This window comes from Pan troglodytes, chromosome 4 (genome assembly GCF_028858775.2).
Source record: "Pan troglodytes isolate AG18354 chromosome 4, NHGRI_mPanTro3-v2.0_pri, whole genome shotgun sequence".
Taxonomy (NCBI): Eukaryota; Metazoa; Chordata; class Mammalia; order Primates; family Hominidae; genus Pan; species Pan troglodytes.
Window position 1 is genome coordinate 69,205,175 of NC_072402.2, and position 26,305 is coordinate 69,231,479.

Consider the following 26,305-nt stretch of genomic DNA (forward strand, 5'->3'; position numbering starts at 1 on the left):
GAGGGCCAAAAGCAGTTAATGCTGAAAAACCTGGAGCATCCAGGCATCAACCAATGACGGTCCCCCACATCAAATGCTACACATCCCAGAACAACCTGGAGGCAGACAACAATGAACCCCAAAGGCACAAGCCCAAGGTCCTCAATGGTGGGATTCTCACCCACAATCCTATGGGGACAATTCCAAAACAATTGGGGGCACAGAACAACATGACTCCAACATTCCAAAGTCAGCACAATGGGGGATCACTCATAATAACAAAAGAAAAAATGCAGCCAGGTGCAGTGGCTCACACCTGTAATTCCAGCACTTTGGGAGGCTGAGGCGGGTGGATCATGAGGTCAGAAGTTTGAGACCAGCCTTGCCAACATGGGGAAACCCCGTCTCTACTAAAAATACAAAAATTAGCCAGGCATGGTGGCGCACGCCTGTAATCCCAGCTACTCAAGAGGCTGAGGCAGGAGAATTGCTTGAACCTGGGAGGCAGAGTTTGCAGTGAGCCGAGATCACGCCACTGCACTCCAGCCTGGGTGACAGAGCAAAACCATGTCTTGGAAGAAAAAGAAAAAAGAAAGAAAAAAATGCAAAACAAGGAAACTGTCCTACCTCATATAACATAGAAACAATTGCCCAAATAGCAGGGGAAACAAAGGAGACACCTATCCATGGAGGGCAAATGGTGCTGATTGATGTTAGTAGGGGGGCGTCCAGTGAAGGTCTCCTGCAGTTCCCCTCGGCTTGTTAATCCCTTCATGGGTTCCAGGAAAGATGATGCAGGTGAATCCCGATACTGGGGCTCAGCCCAGGAGGGTTCTTGGCTTCATGCAGGAAGGAATTCAGGGGTGAGCCAACAGAGTAAAGTGAAAGCAAACCAAGTTTATTAAGAGCAACAGAATACAGGAAAATGGCTGCTCCATAGATAGAGCAGGGCTACCCCATAGGCAGAGTAGCACTCATGGATTGCTAACTATATTTATAGCTACTCCTTAATTATATGCTAAATAAGGGGCAGGTTATTCATAAATTTTCTAGAAAAGGATGAGGAGTTCTCAAAACCAAGGGTTCCTCCTCTTTTAAACCATATAAGGTAGCTTCTGGACATTGCCATGGCATTTGTAAACTGTTATGGCACCAGTGTGAGTATCTTTTAGCATGCTAATGTATTATAATTAGTGTATAACACAGATCAAGGGCAATTAGAGATCACATTCATTGCCATCTTGGTTTTAGCTGATTTAGCCGATTTCTTTAATGCCTCCTGTTTTGATTAGCAAGGTTGTGACCAGTGTTTGGAAAACAAGTCCTGCTGATCTACCTCAATATAAGATAATTAAATTAGATAATCCATGTAAAGTGTTCATTTGGAACATAGTAAATGCTAAATATTAGCTATTATTATTGTTATTATTTTCCTCCCAATATGCAAATTTAGATGGATAATAAAATTATAATAAGAAGATTGCTTAGCACTAGATTCCCAGAAGTGGTTGTTTATTCATTAGTTTAATGGCCTCAGACAGGATACACCCACTGCAGCATCTAGAGTGCTCAATCTCAGGGAAGGGTGCACTTTCATGGACTTTTCAGAATCCTACTATTATTTCACATCTCTGCAACTGTAGGCTCCCAGAAAAACAATACTCCAATACAAAGGCTTCAAAAGCAAGTCTCTCTGACCTTCTATCCTCCTGCCTCTGGCCCCTCATTCTCCCAAGGCTAGCCTTAGAAACTAGAATTTTTCTTCCTCAAGGCAGGTCATAGAAACTAAAACCCCATTTCCCCAACACCAGGCATAAAACCTAAAAGTATTATCCTAACGTTCCCCCAACGTTTTTGTGTAAAAATCAGCCATAAAAAAAATTATTTGACCTACCTTGTTTGATTGCAGGTCTGAAGACCCTCATTCCAGAGAGCATCCTGCCCCATATCCAGAATGAAATCCATGCTCAGAGATGCCAAGAAGAATCTAGACAGACAGGCCTTTCTAGGTAGGTTTCCCCACTTGGTCTTTAGCATTAGATCTTACCCTTTTTGTCCGATCATATTTCTACATAGCTGCCCATACTTTGTTGAACCTAATGATAAAAATGGACAGTTTCCTCTATATCTTTGGGTCCGCATTCTAAATGCTCCTGTGTCAGGTACAACTCTAACCAAATAAATTTATATGCCTTTTCTCCTAGTAATATGTGATTTTCAGCAAAACTTCAGAAGGCAAAGGGAAAGATTTCCCAGCCCCTAACCAACATTTGGCACTCGTAAGCTCTTCCTCTTTAACCTTCTATTCTCCACTGGCTTCTGTCATTTTATTCCTATGTAAATGAAGAAAACAGATTTCTCTTCTTCAATCCAGCCATTAAACTTGATAATTTTCTCTTCTCTTCTGTCTCACTTTTCCTAAGTAATCTCATTTCTTCCTGTGGCTTCAGCTATCAAATCTCTAACTCAAGCAACATTGCTCTGAGTGCCAACACCATAAATTTAACTCTCCTCTGAAGAACTCCACTTGGATGCTCCAGGTATCAAATGAAATATCCAAAACAGAAGAAAGGAGAGTCCCTTCATTTCCTGAATCTGCTCCCTTCTGGTATTCCAAATCTTACAGGCTGAGGCACCAAAGCCAGAATCCTGAAAGCCATCCTGATCTCTGGCCTCTCACTAATGACTCACATACAATCTGTCAACATCTGTCAACTTCTTCCTAAAAATCTCTTAAATGTGGCCCTTCTGTCCAACCCCACTACTACTAGCTTAGTAGCTACCATCATTTCTCACCAGAATTTCTACAATAGCCACTGAACTTGTTTTTCTGCTTCATGTCTCATATGCCTCCAACCTACCAATCTCACACCCCTGCATATCCTCAGCACCTGGAACAGTGTCTGGCATGAAGTAGACACAAAATCAATATTTGTTGAATGAACAAGCGAATGAATCAATTCCTATCATAGAGGCCAAGTAAAAACTTCCCCTTTGCCCTCTGAAGTTTTGTTGAAAAGTCAACTGACAAAAGCAGATTAAAAGAAGAAATGACATGAGGAATAATTACTCTGTGGTTCTCCTTTGTGGGTATGTTAATAAATTTCTGTGCCATTTCTCCTATTAAGCTGCCTTTTATCAGTTGGTTTTTCAGTGGACCTTCAGAGGGCAAAGGGGAAGTTTTTGCTTGGCTCCTATGGTTTTGGTGCTGTGAGCAGGATACCAAAACTATTCTGCTCTTAAGCCAGAGTGAAGGGAACCCAGGACCTGACTAGCTGCCAGAAGAACAAGAATTTCTTACCGGCCAAGCTTCTGGCCTCTCTTTCTGTGGAATCTGATCAAGTTGACAGTTAAAATCCCTGTTTGTCTCTTTTCTCTGCAAAATCTTGATTAATGGGAGACAAGGATTTGTGTGAGTAGTCTTGGGTGTTGTGACTCTGGTGTAATTTTTGGTTTAAGTATTCATATTATTTGATCCTTTTTGTCCCAGAAATCAACTTTTTCTTTCTTTGTCTTTCCGTGTTGTTATGTCATAAAGAAGGGTACCAAGCATGAGGTAGAACATAGGCCTAAAGCCTTTATAAGCCCATTTTTCCAGCCAGCCTTGCGGACTTGTCAGAATTGTAGTTCTGACCAGAACAGCATATAAACTTTGTTGTGGGCCCCCAAAATAAAAACCATATGAGATTCCCCTTTCATCTTGTTTTATATCCTTGAAAGTGTGGCTGGTGACAAAGTGGGAGCACTCTCTCTTGGTCTCCACTATCTATGAGGCATGATTTTCAGGTCATATAAGGTGACCAGTCTGAAAATGGCTGGGACGTGAGACATGTAAGATTTTAAGCAGCACACTTTTTGTTATGAATGTGTCAAGCTCTCAGGGGAGTTTGTCTTAAAAGTCCCATCACTGTGGGCTTTTGTCATCTCAACCCTTGTTGCTTGGTTCTAAACAATTGCCTTCTTTGTGTTTATAGACAGACCAAATTAAAATAAAGACATATAATAGTATCATGGCTAACCTTAGAAATTCTCTTGACAAAATTAAACAGCAAAAATCTGACCTAACACAAAGTGAAAATCATAACTGAAGGGGTGGGTTGCCCCTCCACACCTGTGGGTGTTTCTCGTTAGGTGGAACAAGAGACTTGGAAAAGAAAAAGACACAGAGACAAAGTATAGAGAAAGAAAATAAGGGGACCCAGGAAACCAGCGTTCAGCATATGGAGGATCCCGCCAGCCTCTGAGTTCTCTTAGTATTTATTCATCATTTTTGGGTGTTTCTCAGAGAGGGGGATGTGGCAGGGTCATAGGATAATAGTGGAGAGAAGGTCAGCAGATAAACACGTGAACAAAGGTCTCTGCATCATAGACAAAGTAAGGAATTAAGTGCTGTGCTTTAGATATGCATACACATAAACATCTCAATGCCTTACAAAGCAGTATTGTTGCCCGCATGTCCCACCTCCAGCCCTAAGGCGGTTTTCCCCCATCTCAGTAGATGGAACATACAATCGGGTTTTATACCGAGACATTCCATTGCCCAGGGACGGGCAGGAGACAGATGGCTTCCTCTTGTCTCAACTGCAAAGAGGCATGCCTTCCTCTTATACTAATCCTCCTCAGCACAGACCCTTTACGGGTGTCGGGCTAGGGGACGGTCAGGTCTTTCCCTTCCCACGAGGCCATATTTCAGACTATCACATGGGGAGAAACCTTGGACAATACCTGGCTTTCCTAGGCAGAGGTCCCTGCGGCCTTCCGCAGTGTTTGTGTCCCTGGATACTTGAGATTAGGGAGTGGTGAAGACTCTTAATGAGCATGCTGCCTTCAAGCATCCGTTTAACAAAGCACATCTTGCACCGCCCTTAATCCATTTAACCCTTAGTGGACACATCACATGTTTCAGAGAGCACGGGGTTGGGGGTAAGGTTATAGATTAACAGCATCTCAAGGCAAAAGAATTTGTCTTAGTACAGAACAAAATGGAGTCTCCTATGTCTACTTCTTTCTACACAGACACAGTAACAATCTGATCTCTCTTTCTTTTCCCCACAATAACATATGTGCTCAAACTGTCTGTAGGATTCACAATAAAGCTGCTCCACCTCTCAGTCCAGTAATTAAAATTCTGTGCTTTCACTACTGTGGTCTGGGTTTGATTACCAGTCAGGGAACCAGTACCTTTTGGTCTGATATTTGTGTGACTTTTGGCTTTTTGGGGTACCCATTTGTTGTTGATCATTTTCCATTTCATGGACAGCTTTTGATTTTCTGCCTCCTTCCATCTGTGGGGGCGTATGAGGCTTTTGGGCCTTTGTGTGTAGACAGTCAGCTGAGAAGTTGAGACACTAGAGAATATGGCTGGACAGATGTGGGTTGAATCCCGTTTGCGGCTACTGAAACTTTATTTTCTTTGAACTGTCTTTCAGTGAATCTGTATCTTGTGAGGACTGCTTTTTACCTCTTTGGAGACACCTCATGTGTCCTTAGTTAAATTGTTGAGTCACTTGCAAAGTTACCTTTCATAAAAAAGTTTAAAAGTCAGGAATATTAACTATTTGTCCTAGCCAAAATCCGATAATAAAAGATCTGAAAATATATTTTTAAAAAGCTCTATGATCAGAAGTCAGCTTAATTGGAAGCTAATATTCAACATATATGTTGAATATATCGTTATATACATAAATATATAATATACATATATTTATATTATATTATATTATAACTATATTAAATATATAGGTATATATTTAATATAGTTATATATTTATAGAAATATATAACTATATATTTAATATAGTTATATATTTATATAAATATATAACTATATATTTATAGAAATATATAACTATATATTTAATATAGTTATATATTTATATAAATATATAACTATATATTTATATAAATATATAACTATATATTTATAGAAATATATTTAATTTATATTTAATTTATATTATATTATAAATATATTGTTATATATTTATATATTATATTCTATTTATATATTATATAAATGTATAATATTATATGTTATATATTATATAACATATAATATATAAATATTATAAAATATATAATAGATAAAATATTTTTATATTATATATTATAATATATAAATGTATTATTACAATATATAAATATATGTGTATATAAATATGCAAAAATATATTTATATAAATATATATATTTAAAGGCCTTTCTTCCTTTTTTCTTTGGGATCCTATTTCTGAGGATTTTTCTAGTTTACTGAAACTTCTTTTAATTGTATATTTGGTCTTTTTGTATGCTTCATTTCTTGTGGTATGATTTTTGTTAAGAAAAGCGCAAAACTTCATTGGCTTTTTGTTCCTCCTTTCTCTTTGCTGTCTTGAATATCACATAAAAGGATCTGTGGGAACATCTAAAGACCCTGTAAGAAACATAGAAAAGCTACCACTCACCCACTTTGTGGGAATGATCTTCTGTCTTCCTGTGGAGTCTGAAGAGTCATGGGCAAGTTCTTATCAGGTCTAAAGCTCCACTCTCCTTTGCATTGCATTACCTGGTCTCTTTGGCTTTGGGGGTTCAAGGAATTACTTTGACCTATTAGAGAATTTGACCTTGTGTATGCAATGGCTGGTGGGTCACTGGTGAGGGCTGCAGTTTTGGAGGGAGCTGACAGTGGTTGCAATTAATAGTTATTACTATATGTAGGCTACTTGTTTCTTTGCTCTATTCTATAAAAAAGGCATAGTTGAATACATGGAGACTGTGGGAATACTCACCACCAAGGAATAACTATCCCATGGTGGATGGGCTGATCACAGAATGGGCTGATTGATATGGGTCTCCCACCCACTAATACCTCACACACAATCTGTCACTCTCACTAATGCCTCACACACCCCCACCAGCCTCAGGGTGACATCTTTGTAGTGAGGTGTACTCTGGAAACACTGTGCAGCCCAGTCCTTTGGTGTTTCCCTCTTTTGTGGGGGACCCAGGGTTCAGTGTAAAAGTGGAATCCTTGATTTTTAAAAATCTAGATGCTCTGTCTTCCAGCTGTGCCTACTTTTTACATATACAAATATTAGGCCCTAAAAACTGCAAATGCTTTGTTTGCCCTGTTCCTTAATGGGCTCTGCCCAGAACTCAGTGGTCTAAGTAGAAAACAGATACTAAATTAGAAGCCACCTATATGACTAGGTTGGTCTCCAAAATATGACTTTCTGACATATAGGTGTTTGTTTTTGTTTTTGTTTTTGGTAGGGTTTTCTGTATTTTTTGTTTCGTTTTGTTTTTGTTTTTGTTTTTTGAGACAGTGTATTAGGCCATTCTTGAGTTGCTATAAAGAAATTCCTGAGACTGGGTAATTTATAAGAGGTTTAGTTGGTTCACAGTGCTGCAGGCTGTACAAGAGGCATAGTGCCAGCATTTGCTTCTGGAGAGTCCTTAGGAAGCTTACAATCATGGTGAAAGGAAAAGGGGGAGGAGGCACATCTCACAGCAAAAGCAGGAATAAGAGAAAGAGAGTATGGGGGGAGGTGCCACATACTTTAAAATGACCAGATCTTGCAAAAACTCACTTGGCACCAAGGGGACAGCCCTAGCCATTCATGAGGGACCTGCCCCCATGATCCAAATACCTCCCACCAGTTATTACATTTCAACATGAGATTTGGGTGGGGACAAATATCCAAACCATATCAGACTGCGTCTTAATCTGTTGTCCAGGCTGGAATGCAGTGACACAATCACAGCTCACTGCAGCCTCAACTTCCTGGGCTCAAGCAATGTCCTCATCCTCCTACCTCAGCCTCTCAAGTAGCTGCTATTACAGGCACACGCCACCATGCCTGGCTAATTTTGTTGCTTTTGTAGAGATAAAGTTATATACCATGTTGCCCAGGCTTAGCTAGTTATTTTTAAAAGGCTTCTGAATTTCCTCTCTGCTCATTTGTATCTTTCATTGTAACATCCTATGTGAATTTCTATAATTTTGTGTCACATTGGTGTGTTTGTCTGTTTTGTGTTGCTATAAAGGAATACCTGAGGCTTGGTGATTTATAAAGAAAAGTTTATTTGGCTCACTATTCTGCAGGCTGTACAAGAAGCATGATGCCAGCATCTGCTTCTGGTGACAACCTCAAGAAGTTTACAATTGGCCGCGTGCGGTGGCTCATGCCTGTAATGCCAGCACTTCGGGAGGCGGAGACAGATGGATCATTTGAGGTCAGGAGTTTGAGACCAGGCTGGCCAACATGGTGAAACCCCGTCTCTACTAAAAATACAAAAATTAGCTGGGCGTGGTGGCATGTGTCTGGAATCCCTGCTACTCAGGAGGCTGAGGCAAGAGGATCACTTGAACTTGGGAGGCAGAGGTTGCTGTGAGCTGAGATCACACCACTGTACTCCAGCCTGGGCAACAGAGTGATACTCCATCTCAAAAAAAAGAAAGAAAAGAAAAAGAAGCTTACAATCATGGTGGAAGGCGAAGAGGAGGAGCAGGCATATCACATGGCCAAAAAGGGAGCAAGAGAAAGGTGAGAAAGACACTAGACTCTTTTTAAAACCAGCTCTCACATGAGCTAATGGAATAAGAACTCACTCATTACCACAAGGACAGAACCAAGCCATTCATGAGGGACCTGCCACCATGACCCAAAAACCTCCTACTTGACCCAACCTCCAACACTGGGGATAACATTTCAACATGAGATTTGAAGGGGACAAATACTCAAACTATATCACTTGTTGTCCATTTTTAATCTTTCTCTAACATACCCAGACTTCTTCTTGAAAACGCTTAATTTTCTCTGTTTTGAGATGTAAATTTGCTATCCTGTTTTTCTTAAAACTTGGTAAGATCTTCAGCCATGAAGGACAGACAAACTGTAACCTTTCCATTTACAAAGCTGCATTTGAATTCAACTGTCCTTTTAAACTAATGAGTTTTACTGGTCTCGTGGCTAAAATGTTAAAGATGTAGGCCAGGTGCAGTGGCTCATGCCTGTAATCCTATCACTTTTGGAGACCAAGGGGAGGAGGGATCACCTGAGGTCAGGAGTTCAAGACCAGCCTGGCCAACATGGTGAAACTCCATCTCTACTAAAAATACAAAAATTAGTCAGCCATGGTGGCACACACCTGTAATCCCAGCTACTCGGGAGGCTGAGGCAAGAGAATGGCTTGGACCCGGGCGACGGAAGTTGCAGTGAGCCGAGATTGCACCATTGCACTCCAGCCTGGGCAATAAGAGTGAAACTCTGTCTCGAAAAAAGAAAAAATGATATAAAGTATTTATTTGTGTTTATATTTTATGGATACGTGTCTATGTTTATAGATTGCCTGTATGGTACCACTTTCACATAAATAAATTAGTACTCATAAATTAAGTAAATAAGCCCAAACGCTTTTCAAGTTCACAGGGCATTAGTAATCTGTGGTAAATGAAGATAGTTTAAAATTTGGGGTAAAATAAAATAGAAACATTTTCTGAATTTAATTTAGATATTTTTCTGGGTCTATTTGTTAGACAGGTTTACATTATCTCTGCTATTTTTTTAAGGACCTAAAACTGAATGGACATATAAAATTGAGGAAAGAAATAAAACCGTAACAATTATAAGAGGTTATAAAAGGTTCATGGAACCTTTTTATGTTTTTTCTTGTGCAGTCAAAACCAATTGCAGGCTGGATGCAGTAGCTCACACCTGTAATCCCAGCACTTTGGGAGGCTGAGATGGGCAGATCACTTGAGCTCAGGAGTTTGAGACCATCCTGGGCAACATAGTGAAACTCTCTCACTACCAAAGTACAAAAGGAATTAGCTGGGCATGATGGTACACACTTGTAGTCCCAGCTACTTGGGGGACTGAGATGGGAAAATTGCTTGAGCCCGGGAGTCAAAGGTTGCAGTAAGCCAAGATTGCACCACTGCACTCCAGCCTGGGTGACAAAGTGAGACCCTGTCTCAAAAAAAAACAAAAAAAGGAAAAGAAAACAATTGCAATTGGATTGATCTGTTTATAAGGCTTTATTAAAATTAGCTTTAGCATTTATAATACACTGGCACAAAGTTAGAATTTGGATTTCTCTTTTGAACAAGATTTTTGTATACATTAATAAGAAATAGTAAAAGATTTTTGTTTACCTTTTGAGTAAACTGCAAAAAATATTAGTAATAAGAGGAGAGAATTTCCCTAATGCTGTTTTTATTATGTCTTTTGATTGTTTGGAAAACTGAATCTCCCCTCTGTCAAAGAGTAAAGTTTTTGCTTTTTGAAATTTTTGAATTATCAGTTTGGCTAAATGAATAACTATTATCTTACAGTGACCTGTAATCTTATTTTGATCAAGTGTTTTAAACCTTTGATATTTGACAAACTTTCCAAAATCAAATGTAAAATTCTAACTTAAATGTTTTTGACCTCAAGCTAACTTTTGGGCATTAAAGCCCTTGGAAGTCCAAATAGGGCCCCTGGAAGTCCAAAAGAAACATATTAGGCTAATTTGGTATATTAAAATCATACAGGAAGCTGATCAAATAAAAAATGTTGTTTAATTTTCTTTGAGTTGTATTTGTATAAATCTGTTATTAATATGCATCCCAAAATTGTATCACATTGCTAAAATGTTGATAGATCTTGTTATATGTTATTGGTAATAATTGTTATCCTGTTAAATTATTGTATACCACAGAAATAATGAAATTTCTTTGTCAATTGCATCAGTAATCATGGCTCTTCTAAGTCTTTTGTCATTCACAGATGATTATTGTTTTACTTGGATTCTTTTCAAAAGTGGTTTGTAATTGGCTATAGCCTAAAATCTGCTTGTTCAAAAAAAAAAAAAAAAAAAATCCATGGAAAGGTGGAAAGGGCCCTGACAGCACACACACTTAAACACAGTTTTCTGATAACTTTGGAATTCACACCGTTGGACTAGTTAAAAACTTCTAAAATAATTTTTTAAAATCTAATAAATTAATGAAGATTGCTAATCCAACATCAAGCAGAATAAAAGTTAATTACATGGGGCTGAACTGATAAAATGCCAAAATAATATTTTCATAACCTTTTTTTGGTTTGAGACATTGCTGATACTTTTTATGTTTTGTTTTCCAGAGTCAAGAAAATTGTTTTTTTCTTTTGAGCTGTACATAGCTTACAGTAATTGGATAAATTACACTTTTGTGAGAACAATTGAAACACTAACCTTTCTCTCTACCTGATGTCTCCAGAATTTGGAAAGTATTTGTGAGTATTCTTCACTTTTGGCAATATAGTTATTTGTACAAATTCGATAGGAATCTGTTTTCTTTTGTAACAGAACACAGTTGGATACACTGATTATTTTGCCAAGGCTTTCATTGGAATGGCATAATTTTTTAATGACCAGACTGCTTTGAGGATTTGAAGTTGACTTTATAGAGCCTATAAAAAGCCTGTTGGAAAAATTAGCCTGATACCTTGTCTACACAGTTTCCTTACAAGGTTCCTGACCTTGCGGTAGTAAAGAATGTCACTCTCTGGCAGGCCCAGGAGCCTCAGGATATTTTGGGGACCTTGACAAGAGAGGAGTGTATCCAATTTATACAGGAATTACAAGTGCAGTCTGATTGTGAATCCTTGTCTTGGCTTCTTAGCCTTGAGAGTTTTTAAAAGTTGAATGTGAAATTCCTTATGAAAAAGTTCCAACAAAGCCAAACTTTAAAAGAGCCTATATGTGGTCAATCACTATTTTTGCTGTACTTTATGCAAATAATCAGGCCAAATATAATAAAACTAAAACTTATTTTGCAAATAAATTGGTCCTATTATGATTTGCCTTTAATAGAAAAGGGGGACTGGAGAGAGAAGAATTATGTTTCAGAAGAAAATGATAGCATACCTGTTGTTAGATTCTAGCTTTGTCCATTGTTTTTAAGTTGTAATTATTTGCCTACATTTGAACTAAATCTTGAATTCTTTCCTGGCTACAAGTCTCCAAGCTAAGATTTAAATTTTTTTCTCCTATTTTTCTGACTTGGAATAAGTAGAAGTTAAAACTATGCTTTTCTTGAAGCCCTGCAGACTGGAGCAAGACAACTTGAATAAACTATGGGAAAAATCACTACAGCAACTTATATATAAACAGCTTTTATGCTTGTTGATGTATGGAATACTCAGAAAGTTCACTGCAACACCTGATTTAAACTACAACCAGGAGACTCTGTCAGATTAACACTACAATCTGAAGAACTACAGAGACTCTCAAAAAACTAGTGTATAGTCTACAGTAGATATTAACCTTTGTTTTTCTTCTGTTTTCATAGAAACACCTTTTATTAAAAATCTGTTTGCCTGCTTCATATATAGAGTCCTAGTCCATCTGTAATGCCACCCCCTGGAATGAGACATAGCTGTTTAACTGAACTGATCTATTCTCGGGACTAAGAGACTGATTAAAAAAGATATAAAATGATATATTCAAATTTGCTCCTTTCTGCTTATCCCTTTTGTTTTTCCACTCCTTTGTCTATCTGTTTCTGTAACCAAAAAGGCATCCTGATCCAGACCCCAAGAGAGGGTTCTTGGATCTTGCGCAAGAAAAAATTCGAGACGAGTCCACAGTGCAAAGTGAAAGTAAGTTTATTAAGAAAGTGAAGGAGTGAAATAGTCCATAGACAGAGTAGGGCATTCCCAAAAGTAAGAGGAGGAATGCACTCACCCTAAGTACAGTGCTTGTTTATATGTAGGATAACAACAACAACAACAACAACAACAAATCACAGGGAGATGTGCTCTACTACAAGGGCTTGTGATAAAGGACTAATTTTCTCAATTACTATATTTTGCAAGAATTGGTATTATTCTGTTTAAAGCAAAATTAGGAATGTCTTTGTTCTCAGGATGTCAGGATATCAGTCATTCCTGGGCCTGGGTCTGTTTAGTAAACATTTTTAATCTGTTCCCTTAACCAGAAACATCTACAGGCTAGGAATACCTAACCTCCTGGGAATCCAGCCCAGCAAGTCCCAGCCTTATTCTTCTAGATGGAGGCACATTCAAGATGGAGTCACTCTGGTTCGAATGCTTCTGACATATTTTCCCCATCCCTTTTACAAGAGGACCCGTAATCCTAAGGGTTGCAGAAGAATGAAGATCCCTCTTCTGTAACTTCATGCTGAACAGGGGCAATGATATTCCTACCTACCTGTTAGGGTCTCTTATATTCAGGGTAGAGAGAAGCTCAGTCAGAAAGTGTCAGTATGGTGAGGGTCATTTGTAACTCTGAGTCCCAGCAAAAGGGATATCTGGAAGATTAACAAGTGTTCAATTTAAAAAAGCGTTGAGTAAGCTTATCTTGCATTCCTACACAAAAAGTACAACAGCAATGTATTCACAGCAGCAAGGCAAAATAAATGAAATCATCCCAAGTAAACTAAACAGGAAGGCTTGCCGAGAACTGGGCAGTTTTTGGAACCAAGTTGATACAGGGTCGACTGACAGCGCATCAATGACAGAGATATGAGTGTCTAAAGCTTTCATAGGCTGGGTAATATTATGTAAACTGTCCAGAACATACACACAACATTCGGTTTTGATCAAAGCACAAGTTTCCCCTTAGGCTGCTGTTAAAATTCCACAGCCATACAATTTTGTAAGGTCACCTGCCTAATCTGAGAAGTTTCCTAAGTTAGGAAGGTAAGGCATGGTAAGTATTATTGAAAGTTGCAGCCGTGTGCTTGGCTAGGGCTTCAACTCGCAGCTCAATATCCATCGTGGCACCTGTGGGGAAAATATAGCCAACAGGTAGAACCACAAAAATGCCCATTTTTGTCACGTATGCCAAGCCTTTACTATTTCCCAGTTAGATGAGAGAGAGTCCAATTTGGTGAGGATGTGTCCTGGGAGATAAGGATGACCCCACATCCACTGTCCAGTCCAATTATAAGGTAAGTATGGCCAGCCGTGGGTTCCGCAAGCCCATAACCATCCCCAAGGGGAAGGGTAGGCACCCGTTTTTGGTGAATTATGTTGCCATCCCAACCAAATATGGTCTGTTAAAAGAAGGGTCTGATTATGTTATTGAGGCGGCAACCATCCTATATCATGTGTTCCAGTGTGGTGGTGACTATTATTGCACCTTTCAAAACATAGAGGTCCTTTGCCTGATACCAGTACTTGAACAGCTGTCATCTGCCTAAGTCCATCATGTACAGTATAACCTAAAGTTGGGGTGGAGTTTAGCTGTTTCCTAATTACATTAAAAAGTGCCTTTTTTTCTCTCCATAGGAGAGGAAAGGACTAAGGCCTGTGTGGCTATGGTACCAGGGAAAAGAGAGACTATGTTTACAATATTCAGTTTCCCAATCATAATAAAGTCCCCATAAACTTAGGTTGGCCAGTTGAATATTCAAGGGCAAACCAGAAGTAGAGGAAAGTGGCAATTCTCCACATACCCAACAGTTTGTCCGATTATGTAGAGAAATTAAAGTCTGTGCCCACTCAGCAAATAAATTACTCTCTGTGTGATTCCATCTTATACCCAAAAGTAGGATGCCAATCCATATCTTTGTGTTACCAATCCCTTTTGTTTATTTTGAACAGGAGCCAGAGGTCGCTGGTTGATTCACAGGAATAAGTGATATTAGTCTCTTGTGTTCCGTTGGCCTGTGGGATGTTATAAGAGACAAGTTTAATTCGGATAAGTGGACCCAGTTGTTTATTCCTAGAAGTTTAACTGCAGTTGGGATACTAAGAAGAACTTGCTAGGGTGCCTTCCATTTGGGGGAAAGTTGATCTGCTGGGGATCCTTCCTCCCAAGCTTTTAATGGGGCACAATCTCCCAGCTGGGTTACAATAGGATTCTCTTCCTTAGTAGGGGAAGGAGTCTTCGGTTTCCATATCCAAGGGGTGTCTTTTGCACTTGTCCTGAGTTGATTACATAACTTGGTAGCGTGAAAGTATATATGTCTATCAGGAAGTCTGTAGTTAAGAAAGGCCTTCCATACATTATTTCAAAAGGACTGAGCTGCAGATTTCTCGTGAGGGGCCACTGGAATCTGTAACAAGGCTACAGGCAATAAAGACAGCCAGGTTGCTGATGTTTCCTGTTAGAGTTTAGCAAGAGTCCTTTTTAGCGTTTGATTGGCTCTACTTTCCCTGAAAACTGTGGCCTCCACACTAAATGAAGGCAGTACTGAATTCCTAGGCCTGAAGATATGTTTTGGAGTATTGTCACTATGAAAGATGGGCCATTATCACTCTGCAATCTCTTAGGCAAGCCAAATCTAGGAATTGTTTCCTTCAATAGCAGTTTAGAAACCTCAATTGTCTTTTCAGACCGGGTAGGGAAAGCCTCAATCCTACTGGTAAAGGTGTCGATGAATAACTAAATATTAAACCCTTTACCTGGGGTAATCTGAGTATAGTCTACTTGCCAATCTTCTCTGGAGTATGTTCCCCTAAGCTGAACAGACCTTACTGAAGGAGGTAAAGCTTGGTTATTCAGATTATTCTGGGCACAGAGTTTACAGGCCCGAGTTATCTGCTTTACTGTTTTAAATAAGCCTTTTACTAAAAAAAAAGACGAGACATTAACTGAAATTGGGAATCTCTTCCCAAATGAGTAGAATCATGCAAATGCTTAACTATTTCCCACTGATTAGCACCCAGTATCAACAGTTGTTTTCACTGATTACCCATCCAGAAGGATCTTGAATTAAACCCTGACCTTTAGCCCATTATTATTTCTCTCAGTACATCTCAGTTCTCTCATTACTGGTGTGGTGGGCACTAATATGCCTACAAGTCCAGCTGGCTCCATTAATGCAGCGGCCTTAGCTGCAGCATCTGCAAAGGAGTTTCCCTTTGTCACACTACAGTCTCGTTTTTGATGCATTCTGAAACAGATTACACCCACTTCTTGGGCAGCAAAACAACATCTAATAGATTTAAATTTTCCAAATGATGTTGCACAGGGGAGCCCTTAGCAGTTCCTCCCAGATAGCAGCATGAGCATGAAGTACCAGGAAGTGTAAATGTTGATTCTTAAGTCTTTTTCCAATTGCAGGGCTCTAATAAGAGCTACTAATTCTGCTTTTTGAGCCAAAGTAGAAGCTGGTAAGGCTTCTATTCAATTACCTCATGTTGACTGACAACTGCATACCCAGCTTTTCTGTTTCCCTGGTGCACAAACCTACTTCCATCTATAAGCGATTCTACTTCAGGATTATCTAGAGGCTTAGCCTTTCAATTTGGCCAGCTGGAATAAATTTGCTCCGTAACTTGTATACAAGAATGATTGTCAGGGTGCGGTGGCTCACACCTGTAATCCCAGCATTGTGGGAGGCCAAGGTGAGTGGATCACCTAAGGTCAGGAGTTCGAGACCAGCCTGGCCAACATGGTGAAACCCCCCCCCATCTCTACTAAAAATACAAAAATTAGCCAGGCGTGGTGGTAGGCGCCTGTAATCCCAGCTACTCAGGAGGCTGAGGCAGGAGAATCACTTGAACTAGGAAGGCAGAGGTTGCAGTGAGCCGAGATCATGCCATTGCACTCCAGCCTGGGGGACAAGAGCAAGACTTCATCTCAAAAATAAAAAATAAAAAAATAATGATATAGGGTGCCTGTGGGTTCAGGCAGATAGGCAGCTGGATTAAAAGTCTAGCATACTTAAGAGTTACATAAAGACTCAGACTCATCTATGGATTTTCCTCAATTTTTCAGAAAAATGGCCAAAATTCTCTTTACATAGAGCCACATCAGACATAGAAAAGGGGACATGTACTCTTACAGTGCCTTCTTCTCTGTTCTCCACTTGTCTAAGTGGACAAAGATTTCCCTTTGGAGATTAAAAAGAGGCTTCACTACAAGTAGTACCTGCAAGGCTAGATTCTTCAAGAGGTGGTGGGTATAAAGTAGGACTAGACAAGTAAGGAGAAGGGGATGAAGGGGCTTCAGTACAACTTCCAGGTGGACTAAAGGGAGAAGAGGCCAATGCACTGAATATTCAGAGCTGACAGAGGAGGTTCTGCTCCACCCAAAAATGCCCACTGAACTTGGGGGGCTTGCATCAAGGGATCATCTATTGTGGCTAGTTTTTTTCTTCTTTTCCTCTCATCAAACATGCACGTGCCTGCTGCAGGGTTTTCTCCTGACTGAACAACAAAAATGCTTGAACATATGGCATTTCATCCCATTTTCCCTCCCTCTTACAAAACAAATCGAGTTGAAGTATAGTATTCAAGGCTGTAGTTCCAGTAGGTGGCCATTTTTCTTGTTTTTCCAAATAATATCAAGGCCAAACAGTATTACATACAAACACCAATTTCCTCTTCTTAAGCCCATTTAATTTAAACTGGTCCCAACATTCAAGAATACATTCTAACATTGAGTCCTTTGGAATCAACAACATGGTTCCCATGAAGGAGGCAGGTGATGTTGGAAGAAAAGTTTCAAACCTACAAGACTGTTTTGACACTGGCCAAGTTCCACCGAAAAGGATAAGAGAGGTTTTAAGGCCAGTTGCATTAATGAGGAGATCCCTGCTGAAAACTGAATTCTCTTATTCACACAAGCCAAATAACATAAATGAGCTAAGCCATGCATCTTAAATAAACCACAGTATGAAATCTGACAAAATAAATGTCAAATAAGGCAAACAAAATGAAGAGGATTTAGTTGGGGATGACCAGAGCAAGCATGTTCTGGGCAACAGTGGTAGCATGGATTGGACAAGCAAAGCCAATTTACCTGAATCCAAGAAAGGAAAGAATTCTTTTAGTGTGCAAATGAAACAAAAAAGCAGGGAGAAAAGTCCCCTGATTTCTATCTGTTTTAGTCTGTTCTCATGCTGCTAATAAAGACATCCCAGTGACTGGGTAATTTATAAAGGAAAGAGGCTTAATTGATTCACAGTTCATCAGGGCTGAGGAGGCCTCAGGAAACTTACGATCATGGCAGAAGGGGAAGCAAACACATCCTTCTTCACATGGTGGCAGCAAGGAGAAGTCCCGACCAAAAGTGGGGAAAGCCCCTTATAAAACCATCAGATCTGGTGAGAACTCACTATCATAAGAACAGCATGAATGTAACTGCCCCCATGATTAAATTACCTCCCACCCATTCCCTCCCATGACATGTGGGAAATATGAGAACTACAATTCAAGATGAGATCTGGGTGGGGACACAGCCAAACCATATCACCATCCTAGTGCTTCTTTATTACACCTAGTGGGCATAGCTGCAGCAAAACATAACCACATCTATCTAATCTTACTGCTCATACCTGTTAAATACCAAATCTCAATCAGCAGTTTTAGAGATGGGACCTTAGCAGCTAGAGTTTTAAAATAAGCCAAATATAATAAAACCAAATCCTGCAATGCATTTTGTTCCCAATGTTTCAAAAGCAAGTGGACAGAAATCAGGAGGTACACAGGGGAAGAGAAAGTTCAAATCTCTAAGACCAATTAAATGAAGTTTCCTGAAAATGACAGTGAAACCGAGACAGCAACCAAGAAATTGATTCGTGCAGCAAAGAGGACAAGGCAGATTAATACAAAGAACATAGCAGTTAACATCCCACGGTGCCAAACCCATTTTTAGCCAAGAGGGATTTTACTGAATGGGGCCTCAACCCCCTAAACCTTGGGAGGGACTCCAACCTTCCTAAGTTGGGCCTGAACCCAAGTTCGGTCAAGTGTCTTTGACTTTTATTAAGAGGGGCCTTTAACCTTCCCTGTCTTAGGAGAGAGTTAAATTGGACCTGTAACCTAATCCCATCCTCTACCTAGGTAAATGCACTCCACTTACCCAAAGTCGGCCACCTGGTGGAGTGCACAGATGATTTTCCTTTGGGTCAGGGGTCTCTTCAGTATAATCCCTTTGTGGTTCACCAGAAAGACGTTACTGGAAAGGGGTCCCGATCCAGACCCCAAGAGAGGGTTCTTGGATCTTGCACAAGAAATAATTTAGGGTGCGTCCACAGTGCAAAGTGAAAGTAAGTTTATTTAAAAAGGAGTGAAAGAATAGCTACTCCATAGACAGAGCAGGGCATTCCCAAAAGTAGGAGGAGGAATGCACCCACCCTAAGTACAATACTTGTTTATGTATAGGATAACAAAAACAAAATCACAGGGATATATGCTCTACTACAGGGTTTGTGATAAAGGATTAATTTTCTTAATTATTATATTTTACAAGAATCGATATTATCTTTAAAGCAAAATCAGGAATGCTTTTGTTCTCAAGATATGGGGATATCAGGACATTGCTGTGCCTGGGTCTGTTTAGTAAACATTATTAATCTGTTTCCTTAACCATAAACATCTAGAGGCTAGGAATGCCTAACCTCCTGGGAATGCAGCCTAGACCTGCATTGAATGATGGCTTTTTCTTAGCCCTCATTCAAGACAAAGTCTCTCTGGTTTGAATGCCTCTGACATACCTAAGAAACTCTGATATGGTTTGGCTGTGTCCCCACCCAAATCTCATCTTGAATTGTAGCTCCCAGAACTCCCACGTGTTGTGGGAGGGAGGTGGTGGGAGATAACTGAATCATGGGTTAGTTTCCTCCACACTATTCTCGTGGTAGTAAATAAGTCTCACAAGATCTGATGGTTTTATAAGGGGTTTCCCTTTTTCCTTGGTTCTCGTTCTCTTTTGTCTGCTGCTATGTAAGAATGCCTTTCTCCTTCCTCCATGATTGTGAGGCCTCCCCAGCCATGTGGAACTGTAAGTCTATAAAACCTCTTTTTCTTTATAAATTACCCAGTCTCAGGTATGCCTATCAGCAGCATGAGAATAGACTAATACAACCTCTGATCCAAATTTCTCCAAAGCTATCAACTTGGCTTTTTAATATGTAAACATTCTTAAAGTTTCAAAATGAGGACTGAAGGAAATAAAAATATTTCACCCCAAAATGTATTTATTTGACATATTTTGCCGTGGCTGTTCAGAGGGCCTGCAAATAGAAGTATCCCTGCAAAGCTGCCTTTTGTGGGGGAGAGCTGCATCTGTAGAGAAAATCTGTATTGATGCAGCCAGGTTCTTTCTGAGGCCTTCCATTGTCTATATCAAGAAAAGATTAACTGAGAGTCTGACGACTTTAAAGTTCTGAAAAATTATTCACCATCTAGCCTCTCTGAGGTCTGCTACCTATTAGGTTTCATCTATATAACAAGACCACCTTTGCTAGCCAGGCTTCCTCTTATCTCTGTCTCCCATAACCTGTTTTGCCATCGTAACCTGTTTTGTCACAATCTAAGCCCCCATTCTTCCTGTAACCTCAATATGGTATATAAGCTTCTGAACCCCATTAGGGGTTGGAGTGATCACTCTATGGTTCTCCCCCATGTACATGTTAAGAAATTTGTATGTCTTTTCTCCAATTAGTCTGCCTTTTGTCAGCAAATTTTTCAGTGAAACTTCAGAGGCCAAAGCAGAAATTTTCCTTGGCGTCTACCCCTAAATCTGTTTCCTTTTGGTATTTTCCATCTTACAGGCTGAGGCACCAAAGCCAGAATCCTGGAACTCACCCTGATCTCTGGCCTCTCACTAATGCCTCACACACAATCTGTCAACTTCTTCCTAAACATCTCTTCAGTGTGGCCTTTCTCTCCAAACCCACTAGCACTACCTTACTAGACACCATCATTTATCACCAGAACGTCTGCAATAGCCACCGAACTTGTTTTCCTGCTTCATGTCTCATGTGCCTCAAACCTACTAATCTCACACCCCTGCATATCCTCAGCACCTGGAACAGTGCTGGCATGAAGTAGACACAAAATCAGTATTTGTTGAATTAACAAGTGAATGAATGAATTCCTATCGTGGGGGCCAAAGAAGAACTTCCCCTTTGCTCTCTAAAGTTTTACTGAAAAATCAACTGACAAAAGGTATATTAAAAGAAATGACTGTGAGGCCGGGTGCGGTGGCTCACGCCTGTAATCCCAGCACTTTGGGAGGCCGAGGCAGGTGGATCACAAGGTCAGGAGTTCAAGACCAGCCTGGCCAATATGGTGAAACCCCGTTTATACTAAAAATACAAAAATTAGCCGGGCGTGGTGACGTGTGCCTGTAATCCCAGCCACTTGGGAGGCCGAGGCAGGAGAATCGCTGAACCCAGGGAGGCGGAGGTTGCAGTGAACCGAAATCATGCCATTGCACTCTAGCCTGGGTGACAGAGCGAGACTCCGTCTCAAAAAAAAAAAGAAATGACTATGCTCAGAGGAGACTCACAAAGTAATTACCCAAATGGGGTACAGAAGCTGATATACTTACTATCTTGAAGTTACAGAAAGAGAGGAATCTCAGCACATAGCCAAAAACAGATTATGGTGTTAAATCGGTTATAGTAGCAAGACACGGTAGGGGAGAGAGAGAGAGAAGAGGAGAACTGGCTAGCAAAGGTGGTCTTATTATGTAGACGAAATCCCACAGGTAGCAGTCCTCAGAGAGAATGTTTATAAACCTTTAAACGTATCAGAGTCTCAGTTAATCTTTCCTAGATGGGACAAGTGAGGGTCTCAGAGAAAGCCTCACTGCATCAATGCAAGTTTTCTCTACAGATCCAATCTTCCCCAAAAAAGGCAGGTTTTTAGCTACTCTTATATTTTCAGCCCATCCAAATAACCATCTTGAACTATGTCAAGATGAAATATTTTGGTTTCTTTCATTAGCCTCATGGAATTTACAGTACAGCTAAGAGATCAACGTTAAACAAGTATCAGTAGATATTGAGGAGATTCCAAGCAGCATTCCTGGCTATCTTAGACTCTAAGATGAATTGGGGCCCTAATCCAGATGGGAGTCTCAAGAGCTGACTGCCTGGGGTTACTTTTAATAGTGGCCAGAGGAAGATAATTTACACAGATGAGACACACAAGGACAAATGCATCAGCTAATTTTTTTCTCTCTTAATGATGCCCCCACTCATTTATAATGATATGTAAGTTGCCATGATGATTTGTGCAGAAAGGAGTGAACTGAACTAGCTAGAAGAGAATTAGGAGTGATGGAATAACATGGAACAAAATTTATTTATATGTTAGGTTTCTAAAACTTAGTTGTAGATTCACATGCAATTGTAAGAAATAATAGAGAACTTGTTTACTCTTCACCTTGTTTCCCCCAATAGTAACATCTTGTATAACTATAAGTGATACAGTTCACCAACCTTAGTTTTATATGCACATGTGTGTATGTGTGTGTGTATGTGTGCACACTTATTTCTATGCAATGTTTTCACATGTACAGACTTATGTGACCATCATTATAGCAAAGAACAAAATAGTTCCATCACAAGGTTTTTCTCATGCTACCTACTTTTTTAATAACCCCATCTACTTGCCTCTAAATTCCACTCCCTCCTTAACCCCTGGCAACCACAAATCTGCTCTCCATCTTCATAATTTTGTCATAAATTGAATCATACAATTGCTCTTGAGATTGAAATTTTGTGTTCAGCATAATTCCCTTGAGATCCATCAACATTCTTATACGAGCAGTTGTTCCTTTTTTTTGCTGAGTAGCATTCTGTGGTATGAATGTACCACAGTTTAACTATTCATCAAAGGATATTTGGGTTCTTTCTAATTTGGGGCTCTTATTAATGATGCCACTCTAAATATTTGGGTACAGGATTTTATGTGAATATAAATCTTAATTCTCTGTGAGAAATGTCCAGCAGTGCAATTGCTAGGTCGTACAGTACTTAATATGTATAGTTTTTTAAAGAAACTGTTTTCTAGAGTGACTATAGCATTTTACATTCTCACCAGCAATGTATGAGCAACACAGTTTCTAGTTTCTCTACATCCTTGAATTTGCATTGTCATTATTGTTTATTTGAGCTATTCGAATAAGTAGGTAGTGAAATCTCAGTGGTTTTAAAAAAATTTTCCTACTGGCTAATTATGTTGAACATTTTTCATAGGCTTATGCTATCTGTATATTCCCTTCAGTGAAGTGTTCTTTCATTTATGTTTGGCCGTTTTCTAACTGAATTGTCCTTTTACAGTTGAGTTAGGTGTTTTGTTTGTTTGGGTTTTTTTCAGACGGGAGTCACGCTCAACCCAGGCTGGAGTGCAGTGGTGCAATCTCGGCTCACTGCAACCTCTGCCTCCCGGGTTCAAGCGATTCCCCTGCCTCAGCCTCCCAAGTAGCTGGGATTACAAGCACGCATCACCATGCCTGGCTAATTTTTGTATTTTTAGTAGAGACGGGGTTTCACATGTTGTCCAGGTTGGTCTCGAACTCCTGACCTCAGGTAATCTGTCTGCCTCAGCCTCCCATAGTGCTGGGATCGCACCTGGCTATAGTACTCTCAATACAGTTGAGTTCTGAGAGTACTTTATATATTCTAGATACAAGTCTTTTGTCAAATATGTGGTGCCTTCATCCATTTTTGTTGCTATAAAGGAATAGCTGAGGCTGGGTAATTTATAAAGAAAAGGGTTTCATTTGGCTCACTATTCTGCAGGCTGTACTACAAGCATGGCACCAACATCTGCTTCTGGTGAGGGCTTCAGGCTGCTTCTATGCATGGCAGAAAGTGAAGGGGAGACAGTGTGCAGAGATTACATGGCAAGAGAGGAAGCATGAGACAGGGGGAGGGTGCCAGGCTCTTTTCAACAACCAGCTCTTGGGGAAACTCCTTGGGAACTAGTAAAACCATAACTCATTCGTTACTGTGAGAATGGCACCATGCCATTCATGAGGAATCTGCCACCATGACCCAAACGCCTTCCATTAGGCCCCACCTCCAACATTCAGGATCAAGTTTCAACAGGAGGCTTGGAGGGTCAAATATACAAACTATACCATGTAGTTTGCAAATATTTCCTCTTGCATATTTATGAAAATTTTCTCCTGTTAGCTGGCCTTGAAGGCTGCACTGTCTACTCCCATAAGGTCTAATGATGATCCTGAGGTCAATAAGTTCTAAAAAACAGTCTTTTTTTTTTTTTTACCATCACTAGACTGGTGACCTAAGGAAAGGCAGGACCATTGCAGGTGAGTCCTATTTCTGTTAAAAGCTTATTATGGACTAAGTACTGGGTTAGACCTAAAGGATTAAAAGGCATCCTCTGTCTTCAGAGGGCTAGTTTAGGGAAGGAGACATTTAAATAAACCAAATACTAACGATAACAATCTGGCATGCTAAGTAACAAGACAGTTTTCCCAGGGTATACTTATCACAAGGGAGAGAATCTAAGATTAGGCAGCTTGGGAAGTCTTACTGGAGAATGCCTTTCAAGTACAGTTTAAGGAAACATTTTTTTTTTTCATAGTTCACAGCAGGTCCTTTTCCATATTACAACATATTTTCCAACTTGTCCAAATTTAGTTCTACTCTCCTTTCACCATAAATTAATAAAAAAGGCATACACGTGGATGAGGAGCACTTTGATGATTCTCTTTAGGGAGTTCCACATGGTGTTCACACGTTCAAGTGTTTCTGTCTATGTATTTTGCAATACCTGCCAGTTAGCTCTAAAACAGTCCCAAGATGGATCTGAGCCCTTGCGGTATCTTGGCACCTTTTCTGTAAAATGAAGATATTGGAATGTCTATCTCACAGGATATGAGGATAAAATAAAATGATAAAATAAAAGCTCTTAAAAGGTGACTGACGCATAATAAATATTAGATATTTTTATTATCATGATGCAAAATCCATTCGTGTTATCTCCAAGTCCACCATCCACACATTATAAGAATAGGGCAAAAGTTATACAGTAACAAATACAGAGAAGGCAAAGGATATCTTACCTAATTTTCCTAACAAGAGGGTGTGAAGATGTCGTGACATCACCATGGATGCAGAATGGCCTTATCTTCACATAGGAAAGTCCCAGGTGTTAGAAAAGGTGCTGTTCATCATAAAAGTTTTAAGGGGAAATGAAAAGGTGGTGAGTGCAAACAAAAGCTTGGGACAGAGTTGGGGCATCTACTTCAGTGGAACATAACTCATTGTTAGTTTTTTAGCATAGTTTATGGGTCTTTCCTGTATGATAAAAAAGTCCAGGCAAGAAGTGACTGGTGACCACATACAATAATGAATTTGAAAATATTAAAATTGTAATTTTTAAATTGTAATCTTGTCTCTGCAATATATGCTGAGTGTTACCACACAGTTATTATTTTACAGATGAGGAAAGTGAGGCTTAGAGAAGCTAAACCCCTTACTTACTCAAAATCACACAGCCAGCAATAGTCAAGAGTGGAATCCCAACTAAGCTCTGGCAGACTGAATCCTAAACTTTCCGTACACCGAAGAGCCACACGTACTGCTGGCTTCCTTCCCTGACTTCATTATTTTGCCTAACATCAATAGCATGAACCATTTATTCATGATTGCCCTCGGTGAAGCCATTTTCTCATTCGTTTAGGGGAAGACATTGTTTTCTTTATTAATGAGAAGAGAAAACGGTTAACAAGAGTTTGTGTCCCTAATTGAAATGATTCTTAAGATGAAAAGATAGAAAAACATGAAACCCTGCTTAAAACAAAAAGCTAAAATCAGAATTTATGGAGATGGATCAATCCAACAGTAAAGAAATCAATTTTTCCTTCCTTGTCGTTACTTATATTCATCTATCCTTTATTTGGCATTAATACTGTCAGGCATGACAAAAACAACAATTTACATATTAATAAAATCTAGAATTGTGCTGTGCAACGCAGTAGCCACTAGCCACATGTGGCTCTTGAGCCCTTGAAATGTGCCAATCCCGACTAAGATGTGCCATAAGTGTAAAATATACACTGGATTTCAACTAGTATCTAAAAAACAGAGACAATATTTAATATTTTAAATCACATGTTAAAAAACCATTTTGAACATAATGGATTAAATAAATTTAAATTAATTTCACCTGGTTTTTGTTTTGTTTTGTTTTTTGAGACAGAGTTTGGCTCTTGTTGCCCAGGCTGGAGTGCAATGGTAAGATCTCGGCTCACTGCAACCTCTGCCTCCTGCGTTCAAGCGATTCTCCTGCCTCAGCCTCCCGAATAGCTAGGATTACAGGCATGTGCCACCACGCCCGGCTAATTTTGTATTTTTAGTAGAGACGGGGTTTCTCCATGTTGGTCAGCCTGGTCTCGAACTCCCGACCTCAGGTGATCCGCCCGCCTCGGCCTCCCAAAGTGCTGGGATTACAGGCGTGAGCCACTGCGCCTGGCCACACCTGTTTCTTTTCACTCATTTAATGTGGCTTCTCCAAAACGTAAAATTACATAAGTGGCTTGCATTTGTGGCTCGCATTATATTTTCATTGGACAGCACTGATGCAAGATGAAAAAGAGGGCAGAGTTACACTGAAAGGTAGCACATTTTCTTGAA

General features: G+C 39.7%; 1 protein-coding gene and 1 long non-coding RNA gene across 2 annotated transcripts in view; one reads left to right on the forward strand and one right to left on the reverse strand.

The window, feature by feature from the left end:
- Positions 1 to 12,577: 12,577 nt before the first annotated feature.
- Positions 12,578 to 26,094, reverse strand: LOC129143976 (uncharacterized). The gene is made up of 3 exons (XR_008548005.2): positions 25,839 to 26,094; positions 24,733 to 24,833; positions 12,578 to 14,618 (listed from the first exon to the last, which is right to left on the reverse strand). It is a non-coding gene; the product is annotated as an uncharacterized LOC129143976 (long non-coding RNA).
- The window catches only part of PAIP1 (poly(A) binding protein interacting protein 1), a 31,748-nt gene continuing 31,517 nt past the window's right edge, over positions 26,075 to 26,305 (forward strand). The window contains exon 1 of the mRNA XM_016953336.4: positions 26,075 to 26,287. Coding sequence (XP_016808825.2) covers positions 26,251 to 26,287 — 37 coding nt within the window. The 5' untranslated portion in view covers positions 26,075 to 26,250. The remainder of the gene's footprint in view (positions 26,288 to 26,305) is intronic.